At 39.2% G+C, this 21,266-nt stretch overlaps 1 protein-coding gene across 7 annotated transcripts in view; it reads left to right on the forward strand.

Moving 5' to 3' along the window:
- MCF2L (MCF.2 cell line derived transforming sequence like) overlaps nt 1-21,266 on the forward strand; it is a 123,059-nt gene that overhangs the window by 63,604 nt on the left and 38,189 nt on the right. For all 7 annotated transcript variants that reach the window (XM_063126158.1, XM_063126159.1, XM_063126162.1 and 4 more), the window contains 3 exons: nt 1,363-1,446; nt 6,223-6,337; nt 18,695-18,785. In XM_063126158.1, the coding sequence (XP_062982228.1) occupies nt 1,363-1,446; nt 6,223-6,337; nt 18,695-18,785 (290 nt within the window). The remainder of the gene's footprint in view (nt 1-1,362; nt 1,447-6,222; nt 6,338-18,694; nt 18,786-21,266) is intronic.

The following is a 21,266-nucleotide window of genomic DNA, read 5'->3' on the forward strand; positions in this document are numbered from 1 at the left end:
AAAACAAAACAACATGGGACACACTCCATATCCATGGGTGGTGTAGAAGTGCTTTGTACATGAAGATACTTTCTGGATCTCGGCCTGAATAGAGAGCAATCCTATGTTACACATACTTTGCTTTGGATTATCTGTCGTAATATGTGCATATTTTCAATGGTGTCCTACTATTGGGTAACAATAACTGGAGAGTGGTTGTTCCATATGAACATTGATTCACCTGTTAATACCAGGAAAAAAAACGTGTACAAAAGAACACAGAATGTTGTTCTATTTATTCTTCCTATTTACTACGTCACATTTATGATTAAACCTATACCTTCATAAGCATTTTGAGATTCTGGGGGAGAATAATAATTGATTTCAGCTGCCAAATTGTGTTCTAAGTCACTCCTGCTTTAAAACGATTTATTTATTTATTTATTTATTTAATTTATATACTGCCCCATAGCCAAAGCTCTCTGGGCAGTTTACAAAAATAACAGTAGTGACAACTGTTGGGGCCCAGGACACGCTCCATATACAGTTTTCAAATAGTTTTCAAAGTGTCATATCCTGCTTGGTGTAGATCTGTCTCTCTGAAGGTTATCTCATACTCTAAATCTTGCTTGTTTTAGAAACAATTCTATTTCCCATAGCACTAAAGTGTTGTATCTTTTGTACTTTAGTACACGTATGGTGTTACATTTTTAGATTTTAATGTTTGCTGCTCCAGTGCTGTCCTTCCATCAGCAGAATAGATCCCGCTGGCAGAGTGAATTTCTGCTCTACTCTGAAGCCCCCTCAAATCTGCTTCAGATTTGGGGACCTTTCAGAGCAGTTTAGGGGATATCCAGGAGGCTGCAGGGGGGAGGAGGGGAAAGGCCTTCCCTGGAGAGGTCTTTTCAGTTGCTGTCCCCAGCTTCCAGGAAAGGCTAGGTTACTGTCTCTCTGTTGTCCTTCTGGGAGCAGGTAGAGATGCTTCTTTTTCAAATAGGTCTTTGTTTTGTAAAATGGTCTCCTGGGTTGGGTGCTGTTTTTATTCTCTAATTTTTAGTGTGCTTTTAGATGTGTTTTTAATGTATTTGTTTTATTACTGTAGTTAACTACAATAAAATGTTTTTCTGATTGTTAGCCACCTTTACTTTTTTCTTTTCTTTTTTTGTGAAAAGGCAGGGTATAAATAAAATAAAATAAATAAGGGAAACTTCTTTGTGTGAGTAGGTCTACTCACATACCATTGAATTTAGTGTTGTATGAAATTATTTTAAATGTGATGTTCAATGTGGTTGCAAATAGAAACTAATATGTAAGTGTGAGTGAAACATTTCTACATGAAATTATAAGAAACTGTTTTTTTTGGGGGGGGTGAATTTGTTTCAGATGAAATCATGCATCAAGATATTGTTCCCCTTTGTGCTGAAGATATTGAGGACCAGCTGAGGAAGAAGTTTGCCTATCTATCAGGTAAGGGCTTGATTTTTCATGTTAGACTACTTTAAAGTGTGTGAGTGTTGACAGTTTCAGATGTCATTCTGTACATATAAATTTGAGGATATCTTTCTATTTCGTACATGTTGGCTTATATATGGTAATCTTGAATTTACCAAATGAATACTATGTGGATGAAATGTTCTTTCTAACAAAGCAAGGTGAGTCATTTAGGTGAAGAGAGATTAAAATGGTGATGGCAGCTGAGCCTCACAGCTGATATTACAAAGATAGCCAAGAAACAGTTTCAAGCCTTTTCAGGTTGGTGGCATACAAAATGAGGCATGTACTGTGGATCTTTGAGATTATAACACATTCGCTTTAGTCTTCAATTACCTAGTTAAGGAGGCAAATTTGCCCATGTTTATCAAAAAGTCTAGGTATAACTATAAGGGTTAGTTTTTCCCTTTTCCCTCCAAGCCAAAATGGAAACCTTGTAAAAATGGCATAGATAAAATGGTGTAATTTGGATCAGGATTCTTTAATCCTTACTTTTATTAGTTCAGCACATTCAAAAGCATAATCAACATTCATTAATGTCCACAATTCAGTGGAGCATAATAGAGGCAGCCCTTTCTCATTCCATTTTGTTGGGTTTATAGTTAACCCTTTTGATCTTGTGGTGACTAGACCTTACTATATAAGTAAACAGAGCTATCTTTAACGGGGGAGGAGACTGTATTTCACCCCATTAATTCTAATTTACCACTCCAGTTCAATTTGGCTTTTATTTTATGTACTAGAAAAAACATGTTAATAGCTAACTTCAGGGATCATGCCCTTGCAATGTGAGAGCTGTATTTAATATTCAGCCATTGGATCTAAATAATCGCTTGCACTTGTAATTCTGTTCGCTTGCACTTGTAATTCTGTTAGTGCCCCAGTTTGGCTGTTTCAGTCAAGCATTATTGCCCTCTCTCTTTTGAAGCTCACTGACATTGTGGTGTGAACATAAACCAAAACCAATGTTGTAATTTTAAAACCATTATTCTTTTGTTTAATAACTTTTGAATGTTTTGCTAGGAGCAGTCAAGCTGTTCAGGAGAAAGGGTCAGAGAACAGCATCAAAGAGTAGGATCAGATTAGTGGTTCAGATAAGTGCATTAACATAATTGGGGCTACAAATTATTAATGGACGAAGCGTGTGCCCCTTCATTTTCTCTGTAGTTTTGGGGATGACTTAAGACTGCCTTTTTATTTACCAGCCATAGCTGTTTATCTGCTTCCTGAAATTATCTAAATCAGAAGTGCAAATATTTTTTGCAGAACTAAGAATCCAGGGAGTTTTTCTAGACATCAGATTGGAAGGAGAGATGATAGATTTTGTTCTCACTGTTGGGTTCTGAAGTCCTTCCTTTCCCTTCTTTCCTCAACATATGTTCAGAACTGTTTTGTCATCATCATCATCATCATCATCTTTATTAAAGTTTTTGAGTGCTTGCATTTACGTAGCCAAAGCAGCAGCACCCACACACCAGAGAGAGATATCTGCAGACCCAGGGAAACTTGAAGTTGATAGATTTACACAAAATCTTTAAGGGAAAAACCCCTATGGGGATGGTACTCTTAGTGTACTATTCTATGTACTGCACCTAACAAAGGATATTGTAGAATTAGAAAAAGTGCAGAAAAGGGCAACTAAAATGATTATGGGGCTGAAGCAATTTCCCTAAGAAGAGAGGTTACAACAGCTGGGATTGATGTAACTGTTGGAAAGGAAAGGAGGCTAAGGGGAGACCTGATAGAGGTATACAAAATTATGCATGGGGTGGAGAAAGTGGAAAGGGAAAGTTTTTTCCCCTCTCTGATAATCCTAGAACCCAGGGTCATCCCATGAAACTGATTGGTGGGAGATTCCGGACAGATAAAGGGAAGTACTTCTTCACATAGCACATAGCTAAGCTATGGAATTCACTTACACAAAATGTAGTGATGGCCACCAATTTGGATGGCTTTATGGAGAATAAGGTTATCAAAGGCTATTAGTGCTGATACTGTATGCTACCTTCAGTATCAGAGGCCGTATGCCTAGGTACATTAGTTACTGGAGAATATGACTGGGAGGGTGCTGTTACACTCATGTCTTGCTTGTGGCTTTCTTCTTATTATTTTTTTATTATTATTATTATTTATTTATTTATTTATATAGCACCATGGCCACTGTATGAACAGAACGCTTGACTATATGAACCCTTGGTCTTATCTAGTGTGGCTTTTCTTAAGCAGCATAATAAGGTCTGAGCACACACAGTGGGCACAGTCTTACAGTTGAGAGGAGCTCTACTCTGTGTGGGAGGCAGAATAGAATGGAGTGGCTGGAAAAAGAAAGATAAAGGAAAAGGTGCATAGATGTAGATAGTTTATTTTTAATGTTGTTGTTCTTGGATGTTTTAACTTTATGGTTACCCACCCTGGGATTTTTGCCCTGGGTACCCATTTGGCAGGCCAAATTTTTAAGTTGCCAGTGGCACGTGGATTTTTGTACCATTGGTCTAATCCTTTTAAAAACACATCCATGCCAATATTTTTCACTTCATCCTATTGTAGCAGGTTCTATAGAGTTCAATTTGTTGTGGACCTGTTTACACCTCACCCCCCAAAAAACCAATTTTGTGGTATTCTGCAACTTCAGGATCATTGCAAGACTGGAAATCCAGAGATGTGCAAAAACTGAAATCAGTGAGAAGCAAACTTGTATAATATTCAACTTTATTCCATTACACATTTACTGGCTGACCTGAGGTGGGGTAAAATAGTTTCAGGCTTGTGATTTCCACTGAAATCATGTTTCTCAATATCCATGCTCCTTGCACAAAGACAAAATAAGCAGACCTGAGAATGGGGTGTCACTGGATGTTAAAATCAAACAATCCATAAGCGAAGAGGAATACTATATCTTAGTTCCCTTTTGAATTGAAATATGTTGGTATCTGATGAATAATGCTAAACATCTTAGAATACAGTTGGAAAGCAGTAATATATCTGTGTGTCTATCATCAATAATACCGCTATCAGCTTTGAGCACCTTAGATGATTATTTTCATTTATGCATAATATTTGCATACTGCTTCATATCTAAAACAGATTCTGGAGCCGTGAACATAAGAGGTAAAATAGTAAAAGGATAAATACCATATTAATTTTTTTCTTTAAAACACACACACACTTCCAATAAAAACCATGGCTGGTCAGTTGAGGAATGCTTCCTTTAATATAGATGTTTTCAGGAGGTTCAAGAAATAACACACTGTTGGCTCCTGCCTGATCTCCAGGAATATGGAGTTCCAAAGTAAGGGGGCTACCACATTGAAGGCTGTGCTCTGTGGGGACTCAGACCATAGGTCCATATGGAGCCACCAGGAGCATGCCTTCTGATGACCTCAGTGACTGTGCAAGTTGGTAGGGAGAAGGTGCTCTCTCAGGTATCCCGATCCCAAGTTGCTTGGGGCTTTGTGCACTTGTACCAAGACCTTAAACCTGGCCAACTAGTGAATAGTCAACCAGTGAAGTTCTCTCAGCAAAGGAACAGTATGCTGAATAGGGCTACCTCCTGACAACAGCCGAACTGCTGTGTTCTGCACTAGCTCCAGCTTCCGGAACAGCTTTAAGGGCATCCCCACATGGAGTGCAATGTAGTGATCTAGTATTGAAGTTACTAGTGCCTGTATCCCTGTCCAAGAGAGGCTGTAGTTAGCGAACCAGCCAAAAATGGTAAATGGCTCTTTGAGCTGCCATGGCCACATGGTCCTTCAGCGACAATGATGGATCTAGGAGTACCCATAAACTATGGGCCTGATCTTTCAGAGGGAGTGCAACCCCATCCAGAACAAGCAGTGAGCCTATCTCCTGGGCCCAGAAACCACTCACCCACAGGATTCAGTTTCAGTTTATTGGCCCACATCCAGCCCATTACTCAGTTTAGGCACTGATCCAGGACTTGCACAGCCTCAGCTGATTCAGATGTCACGGGGAGGTAGAGTTACATGTCATCAGTATACTGATGGCACTTGGCTCCAAAATCCCTAATGACTGCTCACAGTGGTTTCATATAGATGTTGAACAACATTAGGGACAGGATAGTATCCTCTGGAACCCCATAGTGTAATTGCTAAGGGGCTAAGGAGTAGACACCCAATGCTTCTGTCTGAAATTGGCCCCTCAGGTAAGACCGGAACCACGTTAACACTGTGCCTCCGATGCCCATCCCACAGAGTCGATCCAGGAGGATGGTATCAAAAGCCAATGACAGATCGAGCAGAATTAACAGGGTTGCACTGCCCCTGTCTCTCAATAACGATCATCCATCAGGGCAATCAAGGCTGATTCAGTCCCATAACCAGGATGAATCCCAGATTGAAATGGGCCCAGATAATCCGTATCCTCCAAGAGTGCCTGCAGTTGTTCCACCATGATCCTATTCTTCCCTGAGAAAGGTACTATACCCAGTGACAAATAGAAATAAGTTTCAGAACAAAAATCTGAAAGAGAAACTGATCTATTTTCCTCCAGTCCGTCACATTTGAAAATGATTGTAATAGAAATGTGAAGGACTGGAGGAAAAACAGAAAAATGCTGTGGGGGTCGGGAGGAATTATTTTAAAAAACATTTTTAAGGTATTCTTGGAAAATGGAGGAAGGGCAATTTTTTCCTGAAATTTTTTGTTTTGTTTCCAAGCCATCACATCACCATTTGGTAATAATTCCTTTCATCCTACAGAATGAGTGATAAATAAACTTTGTTTTTCTTGTTAGGTGGGCGAGGAAAAGATGGCTGTCCTGTCATTACTTTTCCAGAATTCTCAACATTCAGTGAAATTCCAGAGCAGGAGTTTCAGAACGTTCTAACATACCTCACTAATATCCCCAGGTAAGGCCTGTGCATAATGAAATAAGAATATTTATCAAATTAATGATAATGTTTACTTAGCTACAATCATGCACATGAGAGGGAGAATTCAGGAGGTTGTAAACAAATTAAATAAAAAACAGCCTTCTGAATATAAAACGGGTTGATTTATCACTACGTTTAAGGAGCAATGAGCCTTTGGGGGCCCTACAAAGAGAAATTTGGGGTTCAGGGGTTCTCTTGTCACCTTCCCTTAAGAAACAACATTCCATCTCTGCCTCACAACTGTTAGGGGGAGAGTAGCAGTGGCTGAAGGCAAGATTCCCAGAGTAGAAATCTCACAGTGCTGCTGAAAGCCTTTGTTGTATCCCTAATACTATCAAATAAAAAACTGGTTTGGAGAATAGGGTGTTAGAAATCAGTCATAACTACCCAGATTCAAAGGGTTAAGGGAAAAGACAATTTTAACAAAGTTTTATCACATAAATACAATTATGTGAAAAAACTTCGTTAAAATTGTCTTTTTCCTTAACCCTTTGAATCTGGATAATTTTACATTTTGTTAAGGACAACACCCTTTCTTTTTACACTTTACACAGAAGTCAGTCTTCATGACTGGGAGTAATCTTTCTCACACATACACACAAGCACATAGACACATGCACCTGGAACGCTCCTGGAATGCTCTACCAGAACATTTGAGAACTACAAGTTCAACCGCAGCTTTTAAAGCTCAGCTAAAAACTTTTCTTTTTCCTAAAGCTTTTAAAACTTGATTTTGTTCTGACTTTATACTGTTAGTTTTACCCTACCCAGTGCCTGTTTACCCTACCCTGTGCCTGTTTGCTTTCTCTTCCCCTCCTTATTGTTTTATTATGGTTTTATTAGAATGTAAGTCTATGCGGCAGGGCCTTGCTATTTACTGTTTTACTCTGTACAGCACCATGTACATTGATGGTGCTATATAAATAATAATAATAATAATAATAATAATAATAATAATAATAATAATAATAATAATAATACACAACTCTAAAAGGTGTTGATAACCTGCTTAATGAGTGTTCTTGGAGATGTATGCAAATTTTATTGTATTTTATAGGGAATGATGTGATTATACTAGTGATTTTGTCATTATGAAAGACAAATATATCAAAGGGTACTTTATCAAACACCTTGTTCACGTGGTTCAGTGATGAGAGTGGGCAGTTGAGACTTTCAGCAAAGTATTTCTTACAAGTTGATTTTTATACTCTTAGGCAGATTCCAAAATACAAAAAAAGAGCACAACAACAACAATCATAATCTGTGTCTCCTGCAAAGGGTTCTGTATATTTTTGTTTTCCTCTTGAAATGCACAGCAGCAGCAAATGGGAAAGGACTGGCATGCCACTTACTATTCATGTTCTGTCTTCACAGGGACAAGGCTCTTATTTATACATAGGTGTACCCACCACAATTGTTGTGGCATGAATTCTATGATTGTAATTGGGTATTAAAATATAAAATGTAGTGCAAGAACCTGATGTTGGAGTACCAACAAGACTTTGTGAGAGATCTGGCAAATGCCACATATTGTAGTATCGCCATGTTTGGGTCACTGAGATTTCAGTTTGGGGGTATTTCTAGACTAACTGCTGTTAAGGCATTATTGGGAAGCTTTTTGTGAGAACTAACTTCCCACAAGGTTGAGCCATATTGAACCATGCCACCCCTCCCCCAAAAGAAGGATTGCACCATTATGATTAAAACCAGCTAGCATTATGGTTAAACCAGCTAGATTCAACTGTTTCAAACTTCAACCTACACAGCTGCTGAATATAATGATCAGTCCTCATACTCTGGTTTGTAGGTGATCTAGCACACATCTGGCATTAGGTTATATCCAGTGGTATTGCTTTGCCAGTGTAAGGGAACCACTGGCAAAAGAATCTCCCCTTCTCCCTGCAGCTCCCCCACGTGCCCCCAATTTTGCTTCAGAGGGTTGGGGGACCCCCTGGAGCAGATTTGAGGTGCATGAGAGGGGGGGTCTGCAGGGGAGAGGATAGGATGGGGCAATTCCATTACACAAACTGAATTCTGCTCACACAAGATTGGATCCAAGCCATAGAAATGTTATCAAGTGTCTAACTTCAATGTCTAACTTTAATAAGGAAATGCGTCTTGGCAAAAGGCAGTGCTACTAAAGGCTCTTAATGTGTAACTTTGTAAACTGCTTGATAGAGGCATCTTTGAGACTATTTTCCTTTTAGCAGAAATGAAAATTGATCTTTGTGAGAATGATGTGGCAGTGCTTACTTTGGCGTGCCAAAGAGTTAGTGCTTTCGAATTGCCTAGCAATATCTGGTCTCATTCCCTTTAAAAGCCTATATTTTAAAATCATTATAGTATGGTACACTGAACTGTTTAATTACATGTCAGTGTTAAAACATTGCCAGTGTAGTTACTGCCCTCAATAAACAGTGTCATGTAAATTGGACATATTGGAAGCTTTTAGTAAGTAGCCCAGATCCATTCCCAATTTAATCCTATTACTGCATAATTTATCCTAAAATCAGGAAGTAAAAAAATTAAATAAAGATACTATGTGCATGGGGGGAAAACATAGGAAGTTACCTTATACTGAATCAGGGCACTGGTCCCTCTAGTTCTGCATTGTCAACATGGACTGCAGTGACTCTCCAGAGTTTCAGGCAGGATTCCTTCCTATCCAGAGTTGCTGGGGATTGAACCTGGGACCTTCTGCATGCAAAGCAGGTGCTCTACCCACTGAGCTGCAGACCCTTCTCAGTTGAGTGGAGCAAAGTGTCCTTAATACACAGGGTATTTCTTAAGCACTGGAACATTTAAACTACCAGCTAAACACATTTCTCTCCACTAAAGCAAAGAACCACCATTCTTCACTATGGCAATTTCAGAACTTCTGCGTTGGAAGAAATGGATGAGGGTGATTAAGTAGAACAACAAAGGGTCAGGAGAAGAATGGTGTTGCACCTAGCTGCCTGTCTGGTGGAAGATTCCCATGAATTAGAGAACTATGGTAGGATGAATCTTCCTACAGAATCCTGGATTGTTTACACTAACAGAAAGCCTACCTTTAGAAAAGTGATCCTATGCAGCACTTCTTCCTTCCTTAAACTCACACATTAGTACAACCTCCTAAATCCGGTAAAAGTATTGAATTCAGTACCCAGATCAATTTAAATATTATTCATTTATTTATTTCATTTATATACTGCCCCATAGCCGAAGCTCTCTGGGGGTTTACAAAAGTTAAAAAACAGTGAACATTAAAAACAAGTATACAAAATTTAAAACCATCAAAAGCTTGTGAAATAGGAGCAAAGAAAGTGCTAGCACACATTACACATGAACACTGGTTTCTCATGTGTAGCAGCACAGTATACGTGTTGTGATGTACTCACAAACCTGCCTATCCACCCTGGAGTTCTGATCTTGTTCCCACCCCGTGTACATGCAACAATTCCTGTATATTATGTTCCATGTTCATAGAATGAAATCTACCAATGTCTATACATGCAATGCACAAAAGTGGAGGTGGCTGAAAAAAGTAGCAGCAGTGATCCTGTGCCACAAACTAATTTAGCTTCTCTTGCCAGCACAAACCAAACTAAAGGAAGATGTTACATGCACCAACACTCTATGCACTAAAAGTAGCTTGCTTGAGGTTTTTGTAGCAAACCTATAGAAAACAGCAGATAAAATTACAAGTGCAGGCTTTTCCCCAAAATGCTTTATAAACATGATACCTTTGAATTCATGTACTCATTATTGTGGGAATTAGCCTGAAGGCTGTTCAGTGCTGAGTTTTCATTTCACCCTCTATTAGTAAATTTGTTAGCAACAAATACATTTTTACAAAAAAGAACACACCACAGTTATCGGATATTAATGTGATATCTAATTTGCATAAAAATATTTATTTATTATTTTATTTATTGCATTTGTACACAGCCCCGTAGCCAAAGCTACGGTTCACATAAGATAAAACATTTAAAAACAATATACAAAAATTAAAAACCACAAAACATGCAAAGTGCACATACATTTAAAACCACTATAACAACTTTAAAAACGATGAACCAAAAAAAAAAAAAAAACCAGACCCAGGCTCATTATGTATTGCTAAATGCTTGGGAGAAGAGAAAAGTCTTGACCTGGCGCCGAAAAGATGACAATGTCAGCACCAGGGGGGCCTCGTCAGGAAGATTGTTCCACACTTGGGGGGCCACCACTGAGAAGGCCCTCTCTCTTGTTGCCACCCTCTGAGCTTCTCTCGGAATAAGCACCCGGAGGAGGACCTTAGGTGTTGAACGTAGTGTTCAGGTACGTTCATGTCAGATGATAACAAGTAAAAAATATAAAGCATCTGACATAATCATAGATGTTGTGTTTAGGTTGAAATATGTGATTATATTGGTTAATTATTTCACAGTGGGTTCATTTATTTAGTTTATGTTATTTATTACATTTCTATACCTCCCAATAGCCAAAGCTTTCTTCAGGCAAGAAAGGCACTTAGGAAAGGAGAAGCACATATTCACTGTAAGCATATAGAGGGATGTATCACATCTGAAATTATGTCTTTCATAGTAGAGTTTCATTTCTACATGACTAATGTCACGTATTATTTGATTGTCCTTAGTATATGTCACATGTTACAAACACATTTTTGCACATTGCAAATCTTTTTATGTGGTAAACCAAGTATTACTATACCTGACTTATCTGAGTTCTGCTTCTAGTTGCTTGTGAAATATGTTCTGAGTGGGGCTGTGATATTTATAGGCAATTTTGATGAATTTGAATGATATTACATTATTATATACATAATTGTGAGTGACCAAAAATATTAAGAGAGAGAAAGACAAAGACACATTAGAAATGGACGAGAGTGTGTCAAACCCCTAAAGGTAACTATAAGTTCGTAGCGAACAAAATGTGCTCAAAACCCCTCTCCCACATCCATTTGCCTGTCATAAAAACCTAAGAGCCCTTCTACATCAAACCAATGGCCTGCCTAGTCCAGCATCCTGTTTTCCACAGTAACCAACCAGATGCCCCAATGGGAACGCCACAAGAAGGACATGAAGGCGAAAGTCCTCTACCACTATTGTTCCCCAGCAACAGGTATTCTGAATAAGGCAGTAACACGCAGCTTTTATGTTTGTTAACTAGTGATAGCCTTATCCTGCATGGATTTGTCTAGACCCCTTTTAAAACAATTTAAGATTGTGGCTGCCACTACATCATGTAGCAGCAAATCCCTATTCATTCTGTGGAGAAGTCTCAAACACCTCTCTGCTTATCTGCTGTTCCTCTCTAAGCATTGCTTTCTCAGTACAATGTTCCATGTCTGTGTCTATCTTTTCATCCCATGCCATTTTTCTGACAGTGGTGTGAGAGGCAGTGTTAGGGGAACCTGTGATCAAGCCATATGTGAGGTTTGCACAGCTTCCATTTTCAATGACCCTTTCTTTCCTTATTCTTGTCAGTTCTTGCAAACAAAATTCTGTGACAAGTATTACATCATTAGGCCTTAGCTAGACCTAAGGTTTATCCTGGCATCGTCCCTGCCTGCTCCCAGGATTCCCTGTGTGTCATTTACATGAACAGGGATGATCCCGGGATAAACTTTAGGTCCAGCTAAGGCCTTATAAGCTTTTTTAAAAAAACAGCAGCCCCATGACAAATTTCCATCTCCCCCTGTAAAATGTTAGTGTACACTTTAGCTTATGCTTATATCAAGATGCAAAGCTTTCCCTCATCCCTGATCCACATGATAAGACACTACATGTGACAAATGGGTAGGGGTGAAATGGGTTGCATTACATGTCACAAATGAGTAGGGATGAAATTGACACAGGTCTACTGTCTTTAGTAGCACCCAATATTTCTGATAATGCATAGTTCTGACCTAATTTTCTCAGTGTTGAGAGAATTTTAGAGTATTTTGGATTCAGTTTTTGCAAGAACCACTAGAGGCTGCTATAGGATGTGGAATATCAACATGAATTACGTTCCTTTACACATTGAAGCACTTTTTCTATTTTTTCTAAAAAGAACTTTTCTTGTCGAGGCACTAAATATGAAACTGAATGGGTAATGACAAACTGGAAAGTTTTTTTGTTTCATACTCCCACTTTGAACCAGAAAAGGGGAGAATATTATATGTGTTTTTATGACAAACTTTGTCAGTTAGTATGCTTGACAGTTTCCTAAACAGTAACTTCACTGTTTTCCCCTCCTTGTTTCATGTTCTCATACTACTGTGGAAAGTATTAAGATTTTTATGCATTCAAAGAGGTATATTGGGAGTTATTCTTGAGTTGCGGAGGATTCTTTAAGTTACTGGGAATGGATTACATAAGAGGTAGATAGTGTTAATCGTTCACTATCATAAGACACTTAGTTTAATTTGGTTACTTTATTGGTAATAACAATAAAAATAGTGGCTCTAAAATAGCATAAAATAAAAATTACCATAAAGTAGAAAGTGAAACATCATGTAATAAAATGTCATATATTCAACTTAGAAGCAACAACGTCAATAGATTTTTGTTGATATCTTGTGTCAGCCAAGGCAAATTTAGCCAAAGTTCATGTTAAAAAAAGTAAATGTTTAATTAATTCTCAACTCTTTAGAATTTTTGCCCTTGTAATTTGCACTTTCTGCTGATTAGATCAGTTTACTTAGAGAAAGCTGAACCTCAATAGGAAGTGATCTGACAATAATAAGAGGATAGATGTTAATTCCCCCACTTTCAGATCACCATCCTCCTGCCCAGGCAAGAAAACCAGATCAAGCATGCATACTCTTACAGGTGTTGGGCCAATGACAGGTTAAGACAGCCGTATGGTTGTCATGGTGGCCGCTAGATCACCCAGAACCAATATCGTAAGGGTTCTCAACATCAAATCTGAAACCATCTCCATCAGTTCAGGCAGAGAATCTGATGGATAGAGGGGTGGGTGGTAAACCAGCAGAATCCCTAATCTGTCCCAGGTACCAGACACAAGGTACAGACACTCAAGATCAGCAATTGAAAGAACAGGAAGCCTAATTTACCAAGAAAGTGTAGATTTCATTTTTAGATTAGGATAAAACAAGTTGTATGGATCTTTGTGAAAATTATGTTCGGTGACTCATTTTTACTTTCATGGTGGCTATAAACAGCTGTACCCTCAGACATGCAAGTCTTCAGCTGACCTCACTGAAAATAACACGGAAACAGAACATGGCTTCAAGATATTGTTGTTCTCTGTCTAAACAGATAAATCTCAGGATATTTTTGTACCATGATGGCAGTAATGTTTACTTAAAGAGAACAATTCACGCTGTTTGCTTTTGGGCTATAAAATACTGAGGTAAATGTGATCTGAAAGTTCTAGTGCATAACATAACAATTATCTATGTTTGGGATTTGATATAAGAAAACATGAATGTGGTTATTAAACGATTAGTCGAGAAAGCAGAATGATGGTGCAGAATATAGATTTAAAGAAAAAGAAACACTTTTAATCAGACTCTTTAAACCATCTTGGGAAGCTTAGACCCACACACATGTACACATCTATACAGAACTCACTTCCCTATACACCTATTCTCTCCCCCACCCCACCCCACCCCCACAGCAATTAATATAAACTAGAAAGGCTTTCTGTTGGAGACAATGGGAGTTTTTACCCCAAGCCTAATGTCTGTGCAGGTGGGGGGTTTAGGGGTGAGGATTTGAAGGGGGAAATCACAGCATGCAGGGGAGGAGAAGGTTAACCATTCTCTCTTCAGCTGCCCCCACCCAATTGTCCCCTGCATAGCAACTATGGTTTTTGTTTGTTGTTTACAAAAAAGCTTCCATTAGCACCAAAAACAAACTGAATTGCTGTAAGGGCAGCGGGGGAGGGGAAGGCCCCACACTGGGTAACAAGGCCAGAGGTTCCCCACCCCTGTTCTACACTCATTGCCCATGGCTTCCCATGGGAGTCTTTCCCAGCTCTAACTGGGATTGAACCTGCACAGAAAGGAACCTTCTGTATGCAGAGCATTTGCTCTACTGCAGAGCTACAGGCTCTCTTCACATACGTATCCTCAGAGACTCTGACAGTACATTCATTTCTCCCCCACTAAGTGTCAAAGAGGCTTCAGGCTTCTGGATACCTTGCTTTCTACCTTGGAGAGCGAATGGGTACAGATGAAACTTGTATGGCACTGGGGCACATGCAGATACTTTCAACCTGGGGAAAGCAGAGTGGGAAAAGGAAGGAAGGGCAAGGCCAGGGCATATATAAGCCCAGTGCTCAATCCCCTTTCATAGTAGGGAGAAACATGTTAATGGTAACGGGGTGAAGTATGAAAGTATGTATAAATTGTGCTCTATTAAACTATTAAGGGTGCAATCCTTTCCTGATGCTCATATGCCTCTCCGAACCTGGCAATTTACAGGCAATACAGACCAGGAAGAGCACCAGAGGTGATCTTCAAGTCTGCGCTCCTCCTGCTCTGCATTTTAGCTAGACAGGCTTTTCACCCATCTAGTTGGGTCACGTCAGAGTGTGAGCGAAGGAGACTGGGCTTCCTATTCTGGCTTCACCAGTCCCTGCCCAGCCCCCACCTTTGCAACCCTGAAGAGATAGCTGACACAGTTCTCTCCGCACTTCGGATCTAGGAATCCAAAAAATCCTATGCTCACCCCCGAAAATATCTAGAGGGCCATTGGATTGCTCCCTAAATAAGTTAGGACATTGCAATGCAATAATTATCTATAAGACCTCTAGTTCTAATATGCCCCATTGTGACTGTGAGGGATATTGTAACTTCATTTATCCAAATGCCATGGAAAATGTAGGCAAAAGATAAGGTCTGGTTCACATGTTTCAGCATTCCTACTGGCTGTATTATGTAGAAGTTAACATGTAGCTTATTACCATGTGCTATCTCCAGTATTTGAGGCAGTAAGCCTGTGTGCACCAGTTGCTGGGGAACATAGGTGGGAGGGTGCTGTTGCACCATGTCCTGCTTTGTTGGTGCCTGGCCGACGGCTGGTTGGCCCCTGTGGGAACAGAGTGCTGGACTAGATGGACCTTTGGTCTGATCCAGCATGGTGCTTCTTATGATCTTCATCCTGAAAGGTCATGGCTAATCACAGGGTTGCAGTGTAAGAACACAAGAGTGAAAAGGCCACACACAAGCACATATTATGGTCCATTGTTAATTCCAAGAAGAAAATGTCTACATGTTGGTTGCTGATGTTACATTTCAAAGTATTTTCCGTTTATTTTTTATAAGTGTCTGAGCTGGGAAATCACCAAAGATTGCAGTGACAACTTCAGTGATTAGCAAAATCAGAAAATGTAACTTTTCTAACCATAGAAGTAAGTCATGTGATCCACCAAGAGTCACCACATTGAATGTTATGCTTCTCACATGAGAATACAGATGTTGTGTTACTTATGTGGATTGTCTGAACCTGCTCTCTTTTAGCTACTCTCATTTTATTGGTAAATAAATACCGTATTTCTTCGATTGTAAGACGCCATCGATTGTAAGACGCACACTCATTTCAGTACCACCAACAGGGAAAAAAACCTAAGACACACCCCATTTTTAGAGATGTTTATATGGGGGGAAAGTGTGTCTTAGAATCAAAGAAATAGGGTAGTAAGGCAACACAGAAATGTCTCCACATGTGGATTACAGCATGGCTTTAAATGACCAGAAATACAGGAGGCTCAACTGTAGGATTGGTCAAAGACTGGAGCCATCACAGCAAAGAGCAGTATTCCCCCAGATAATGTTATACCAGAATAAAATTTTAACTGCTAACTTTATTGACTTAAGAAAATACAAGCTTTGCAAAATACAAGTACTTTGCAGTTATACCATGAAAAACACTACGAAAAAGAACAAGGAGTTGTTCCTGGTATACTCATACCAGAAGAAATACTTGCCACATGATTTAGATACTATTTTCCACCACCCATACCTTGGAGAATGCAGTGATCTTCTAAATGACTTAAGAGATAATTGCTTTCATACACCCTTTGGGAAAGTTACTTTATAAAATTCCACGTATTATAAACTCCCACCCTTTCCCTTAGGTACATGAGATCATGTGTCAGTCTTCCAAAGAAAAGGCAAAGGATGTGTCTCCATGACCTGTACATGAAACGTTTGGCAATTTCTCTAGTCCATGATTGGATGACTTAAATACTAGCATCCTGGTTCCCTAGCAACCTCCAGCACAGCCTCAGATGTTTTCTTGCTGAATGCCCTATACCAGAACACTACCTGCATGGCTAAAATGTTACCTTGGATGTAATAAGATGTTCAGGTTTATGGGCTGAGTTTCCTCATGGCTGGGCTGGATTAATCCATTTGCTAACTACTCTATAGAGTAAACATTGTGCGAGTGGAGGATCCTATAGAATATTGGCAGCCTAAGAATGGCAAGCAAAATACAGTCTATTCTACACAAGATTTGAATGTTTCCACTTGGCCACTGGATGATCTTGTACTAGTGCCTGACTTTCAGACTAACCTACTTGCTGCTTCACCTTGGATAGCTCCTTTAGGCTTCTGACTGGTTCTGATTGAAACCTGGAGTGGATTTACTGCCCCACTGACATCAGAGCCACCAGCCTCCACTGGGAGAGCATGATCTGTGTGAAGATCTCTTGGGGAGGGTGTGGAGAGTACAGGCAGTGGGGCCCAGCACAATATCAAAGCTGCCTTATGAATAAGGCAGCTTTGATATTGTAAACCTTTCAAAACGATTAGGATTGGGCTGATGCAGAAGGACATCAGGGTTGTGTGCTTCCTTATCCCTCTGCTCCATGTATGCCATGATTTATGCTTTCTTTTCTTTGGGTCATTGTTTAGGTTCCTATCTTGAATCTCAGCTTCATCTTATGCTTTAATATCTCTAATATTTGTAGGAGGTTTTAGCTTAATTTTGCCCAACACAATAGTATCTAGGCATATGATGGGCTAAATGTGTAAATAAATGAATGTGTTAAGTACAGATATGCACTGGAAAACTGATAAGGGTGTAAGTACAGAGCAAATAAATGCCCCTGATCATTGTTCAGAATTGTGATTGTGAATGTTTTTCAAAAATCCTAATATATTTTTCCTGAAATGATCTAAATATGAAATGCTGCTTTAGAAACAAGAGATGAAGATAGCATTTCCATATTATATTACTGATGCAGCAACATACTTATCACTTGAAATTATGTAAGTATGTGATCGTATATATGTTTTGTGTACGTTATACCAATCCAAATTACAATATTGTAATCAAAATCATGGATTATGTTAATACTACATCTGTGCATGGATTTCTGAATGCAAGAAAATAGAGAGAGAGAGTGCAATCACAAACATGCAGATAATCCCTTCACAGATCTGTGTGCATTCCTAGTATTAATATAACCCATGATTTTGGTTACAATATTGTAATTTGGAATGGTATAATCTGCTCATATATACACAAAACAATTAGAGACTCGTCATTCTGGCTCAAGGTTGCCTGTCATTTCCATTACGTTGCAATTGGCTAGCAGTCAGCTGCTGGCATTACACAATTGGTTTGTATGTGAAAGTATAAAACAGGAGTGGATTTGTACTCTGTGACTGTAGCACATGCAGCTGAACAGAGCACAAAAACACAGATCCCAGCAATGATTCTAGCGTGTATGCTGTCATAGATACTCCCATTTCAGAAACAGTGCCTCTTATCTGACCTCTTTGGTATATGTCCTAGGGAATTTCTGCCTTATTTATATAATCCTTCAAAGACCAAGTCTTGAAAATGCAGAAGACTAGAAATCTCAGATTTTTAGGATTAAATTGATGTATGGGATCTGGATGCTAAAGACTTGTTATTTCAAGAGATGAAAAAACATGCATATACACACACATTGATGGAATAAAAACTGGTATATCAGGAAGAAAATGTTGGAGGAAGAAAGGAAGAAAAATGGTTTTCATTCTGGAATGGACATTATATAAAGGATGGATTATCATTGTATCAGAAAAAAACGTGAGCAATGCTGAAAAAATGAAGTGGAAGCGTATTTGTTTACCAGATTAATAAAACCTTGCTACCTATGGAGAAGAGTAATGGATGTTTTGCCTAGCTGAACCTGCTTGTAATCCATTTGGAATGTCTCATTCTGCTAATGGAGGTTATATTCTATTTCCATTTACTTGGCATACTTTACTTAATGGGTGCTAGAAAAGGGTCATTCTCACTGCAAGATATTGCTTGAGAGTTTCAGAACAACTTGGATCATTTTCCATAATTGCTTCTTCTTTTTTCCTCTCCTCCTCCTCCTCCTCCCCTTCAAACTTAGTTCACAAGATGCTGGAATTGGATTTATACTTGTTATAGACCGCAGGCAAGACAAATGGACTTCCGTACAAACCTCTATACTGCGAATTGCGGTGAGCTGTTACATAATTAAAGCTTTTGAATCCCTTGAGAAATCTGCATAAATTGCATTAGAAATTATTGTTTATTTTCCAAGCTTGGATGTTACCATTTTGTCAAGAAACCTTGTATAATAATTGTCTGCTTCTGATTTTAACAACAGTACACAACATGTGCAATGGTCAAAAGTGTTACATAGGGCATAGCTATAGAAGCAGAAACACTCTGTAGTAATATAACATGCACTAAGAAGCTCAAGTTTGTAGAAGCTGCTTCATTATCATTCAATGTTCAAGTGAGCCTAACCTTTTACAACTGCATTGATTTCAAGAAACTGGGCTTCACATGGTATGATTCTTAACTGTGCATGGAGTTAGGGAAGTGTATTTGTTTTTTGCCTAGAGGATCACCTGCTTCTAAAAACATATCTCAGTAAACAATGAATTAGCAGGTTTTAATTAAAGCACAATTGGTATTTTACAAGAAAGCTCTTAAGGTCCTTGCTACATTAATATCTATTAGGATAGGCTAATTTGCTTAGCTTCTAGTATAATATTAGAAGAGAGTAGCAGTATTGACAACCATTTCTTTTCTTTTATTACATGATCAGTAAAGCAGAAGCTTTATTAAGACTTCAGCAACAATGTAAAAAATCCCTTTTCTGTAGCAATAAATTATTGATGTTTTCCCCCTTTTGTTTCTTCTTGTCTTTCTGGCTAGCCTTAAGAGATCTTTATTTATTAGTACGTTAAACTATTTCATGGTAAATACAGGTCTACAACCAGTTCTGCACATATATGGCTTTTAAAATTTAAAAGCCAATAAGAATGAAATCTAAAATCATTTGTTGTTTGGCCTAGATTTGTTAATTCCTCAAGGCTTCCCATGTTTCTCAACAATTCTACAGTGGAAAATTTGGGTTGCTAGTTATTTAGTTTAGGACAGGTTGAAGTTTTTGATTACCTGTTTACAGGAAGAATGTTGGTTCTAGAGCAAATAATATTCCAGTTGTAAGCAATAACAAAGATACCTCAGGTGTTTGAGGCAAATTGAAAGAATAGACTCTGGAAGCTATGTGAATAGCTCTTCATTTTCAATATTCAGACCTGGCTATTGGTTTGTTTTCTATGATGTGAGAACATTAAAGTTGGTTGTAAAATTACTCTGATTTTTTATCTAGTGGCAATATAAGTAGCAGTGTCTATTTTAGTTCTAGAGGTTAATGGTATTGAAAACAAAAACCAAGTCATGCACTGTATTGGTCCAGTTCAATTATTATATTCGAAATCTCCCTTCTCTGGTTTGCAGATTATGGGGGACCTGTTTTGTGCCATCAGGGGGCAGAGGCAGGCAGCCAGAGAACTCGGGGGCAATCTGATCACCACTTGACTGTGCCATAGTTTGCCCTCCTCCCAGAGATCAGTCGGTTGCACCAGCTGGTCCCCTGGGTCAGGGCTTTGGCATTCTAGCCTTCCCTATAGTAACAGTTTAGTCACTTGAGGGATGTCATGCTTCCCTCAGACCAAGTTGGAAAGGATGGACTGATACTGTAGCAACACCATAGTTGGCCTCAGCCTGCTTTCCACCCCTTAGCCCCAGCATGGAATTTGGGTAATTAGTCCAATAGCATCTGTGCTGTTAAAAAGCTATATCCTTGCTTTATGCCATGGCAAAGTCTGTGGAAGCTGTAGCAATGAAGTATTAACCAAGCTACTGTCTCAGAGTAACTTTTGCTCTCCCATTCTGCCCTGCTCCACACTACAGGCAAAACAATAGTTTCCCATTGGAGTCTGAATTGGGGAAAAGTGTAATGACCAAAACAGGATTTGCCTCCAAACTATAATGTCAAAACACGGTTTGGAGATAATTCCTGGCTTGTGATGATCATAATTGGCTCAATTCCAAAGTCATAGAAAAGGAGGAGGGAAGCAATATGCAAGACAGGGAGGGACATATCAGTCTATGGTATGTACCTGATTTCCAAACTACAAATCTGCTGTATTGAACAATGACCACCTCAGCCATGATTGTTTATTTCCCACATGGGCCACCTGTTGTCCGAATGTTTACTTAACATCAGTGGTTCTAGCAGATTTGAAGGGATCTTTGGCAAGGTGCCCAAGGGAAGGGGGAGTTGGCTACCCTGCATGCCACCCTGGTTGTTCTAGCCTGCTTCCTTGTCCTGATGCTCTTCCTTCCCTGGCACTATGGGCGCTCTGCTCTCTCCATACACACACACACACACACACACACACACACACACACACACACACGTTTCCAAGGCAGTGGTGGGAAGCAGCCCTCTTTTTTTCTTATTATAACATCAAAGAGTCTCCTATTGAGGCTCCACCCATATTCATCATTGTCATTTCCTCAGAGTGGTTCTAATCCCAGGTCCCACATAACCACGATTCAGGGAGAGAGGGAAGATGTTTTGTGGAAACATGTGTCAGTTCCAGTATTTGGACACCCATGCCGGGTACTGACGCTGCACC

The sequence above is a fragment of the Elgaria multicarinata genome, chromosome 5 (assembly GCF_023053635.1).
Source record: "Elgaria multicarinata webbii isolate HBS135686 ecotype San Diego chromosome 5, rElgMul1.1.pri, whole genome shotgun sequence".
In the NCBI taxonomy this organism is placed as follows: domain Eukaryota; kingdom Metazoa; phylum Chordata; class Lepidosauria; order Squamata; family Anguidae; genus Elgaria; species Elgaria multicarinata.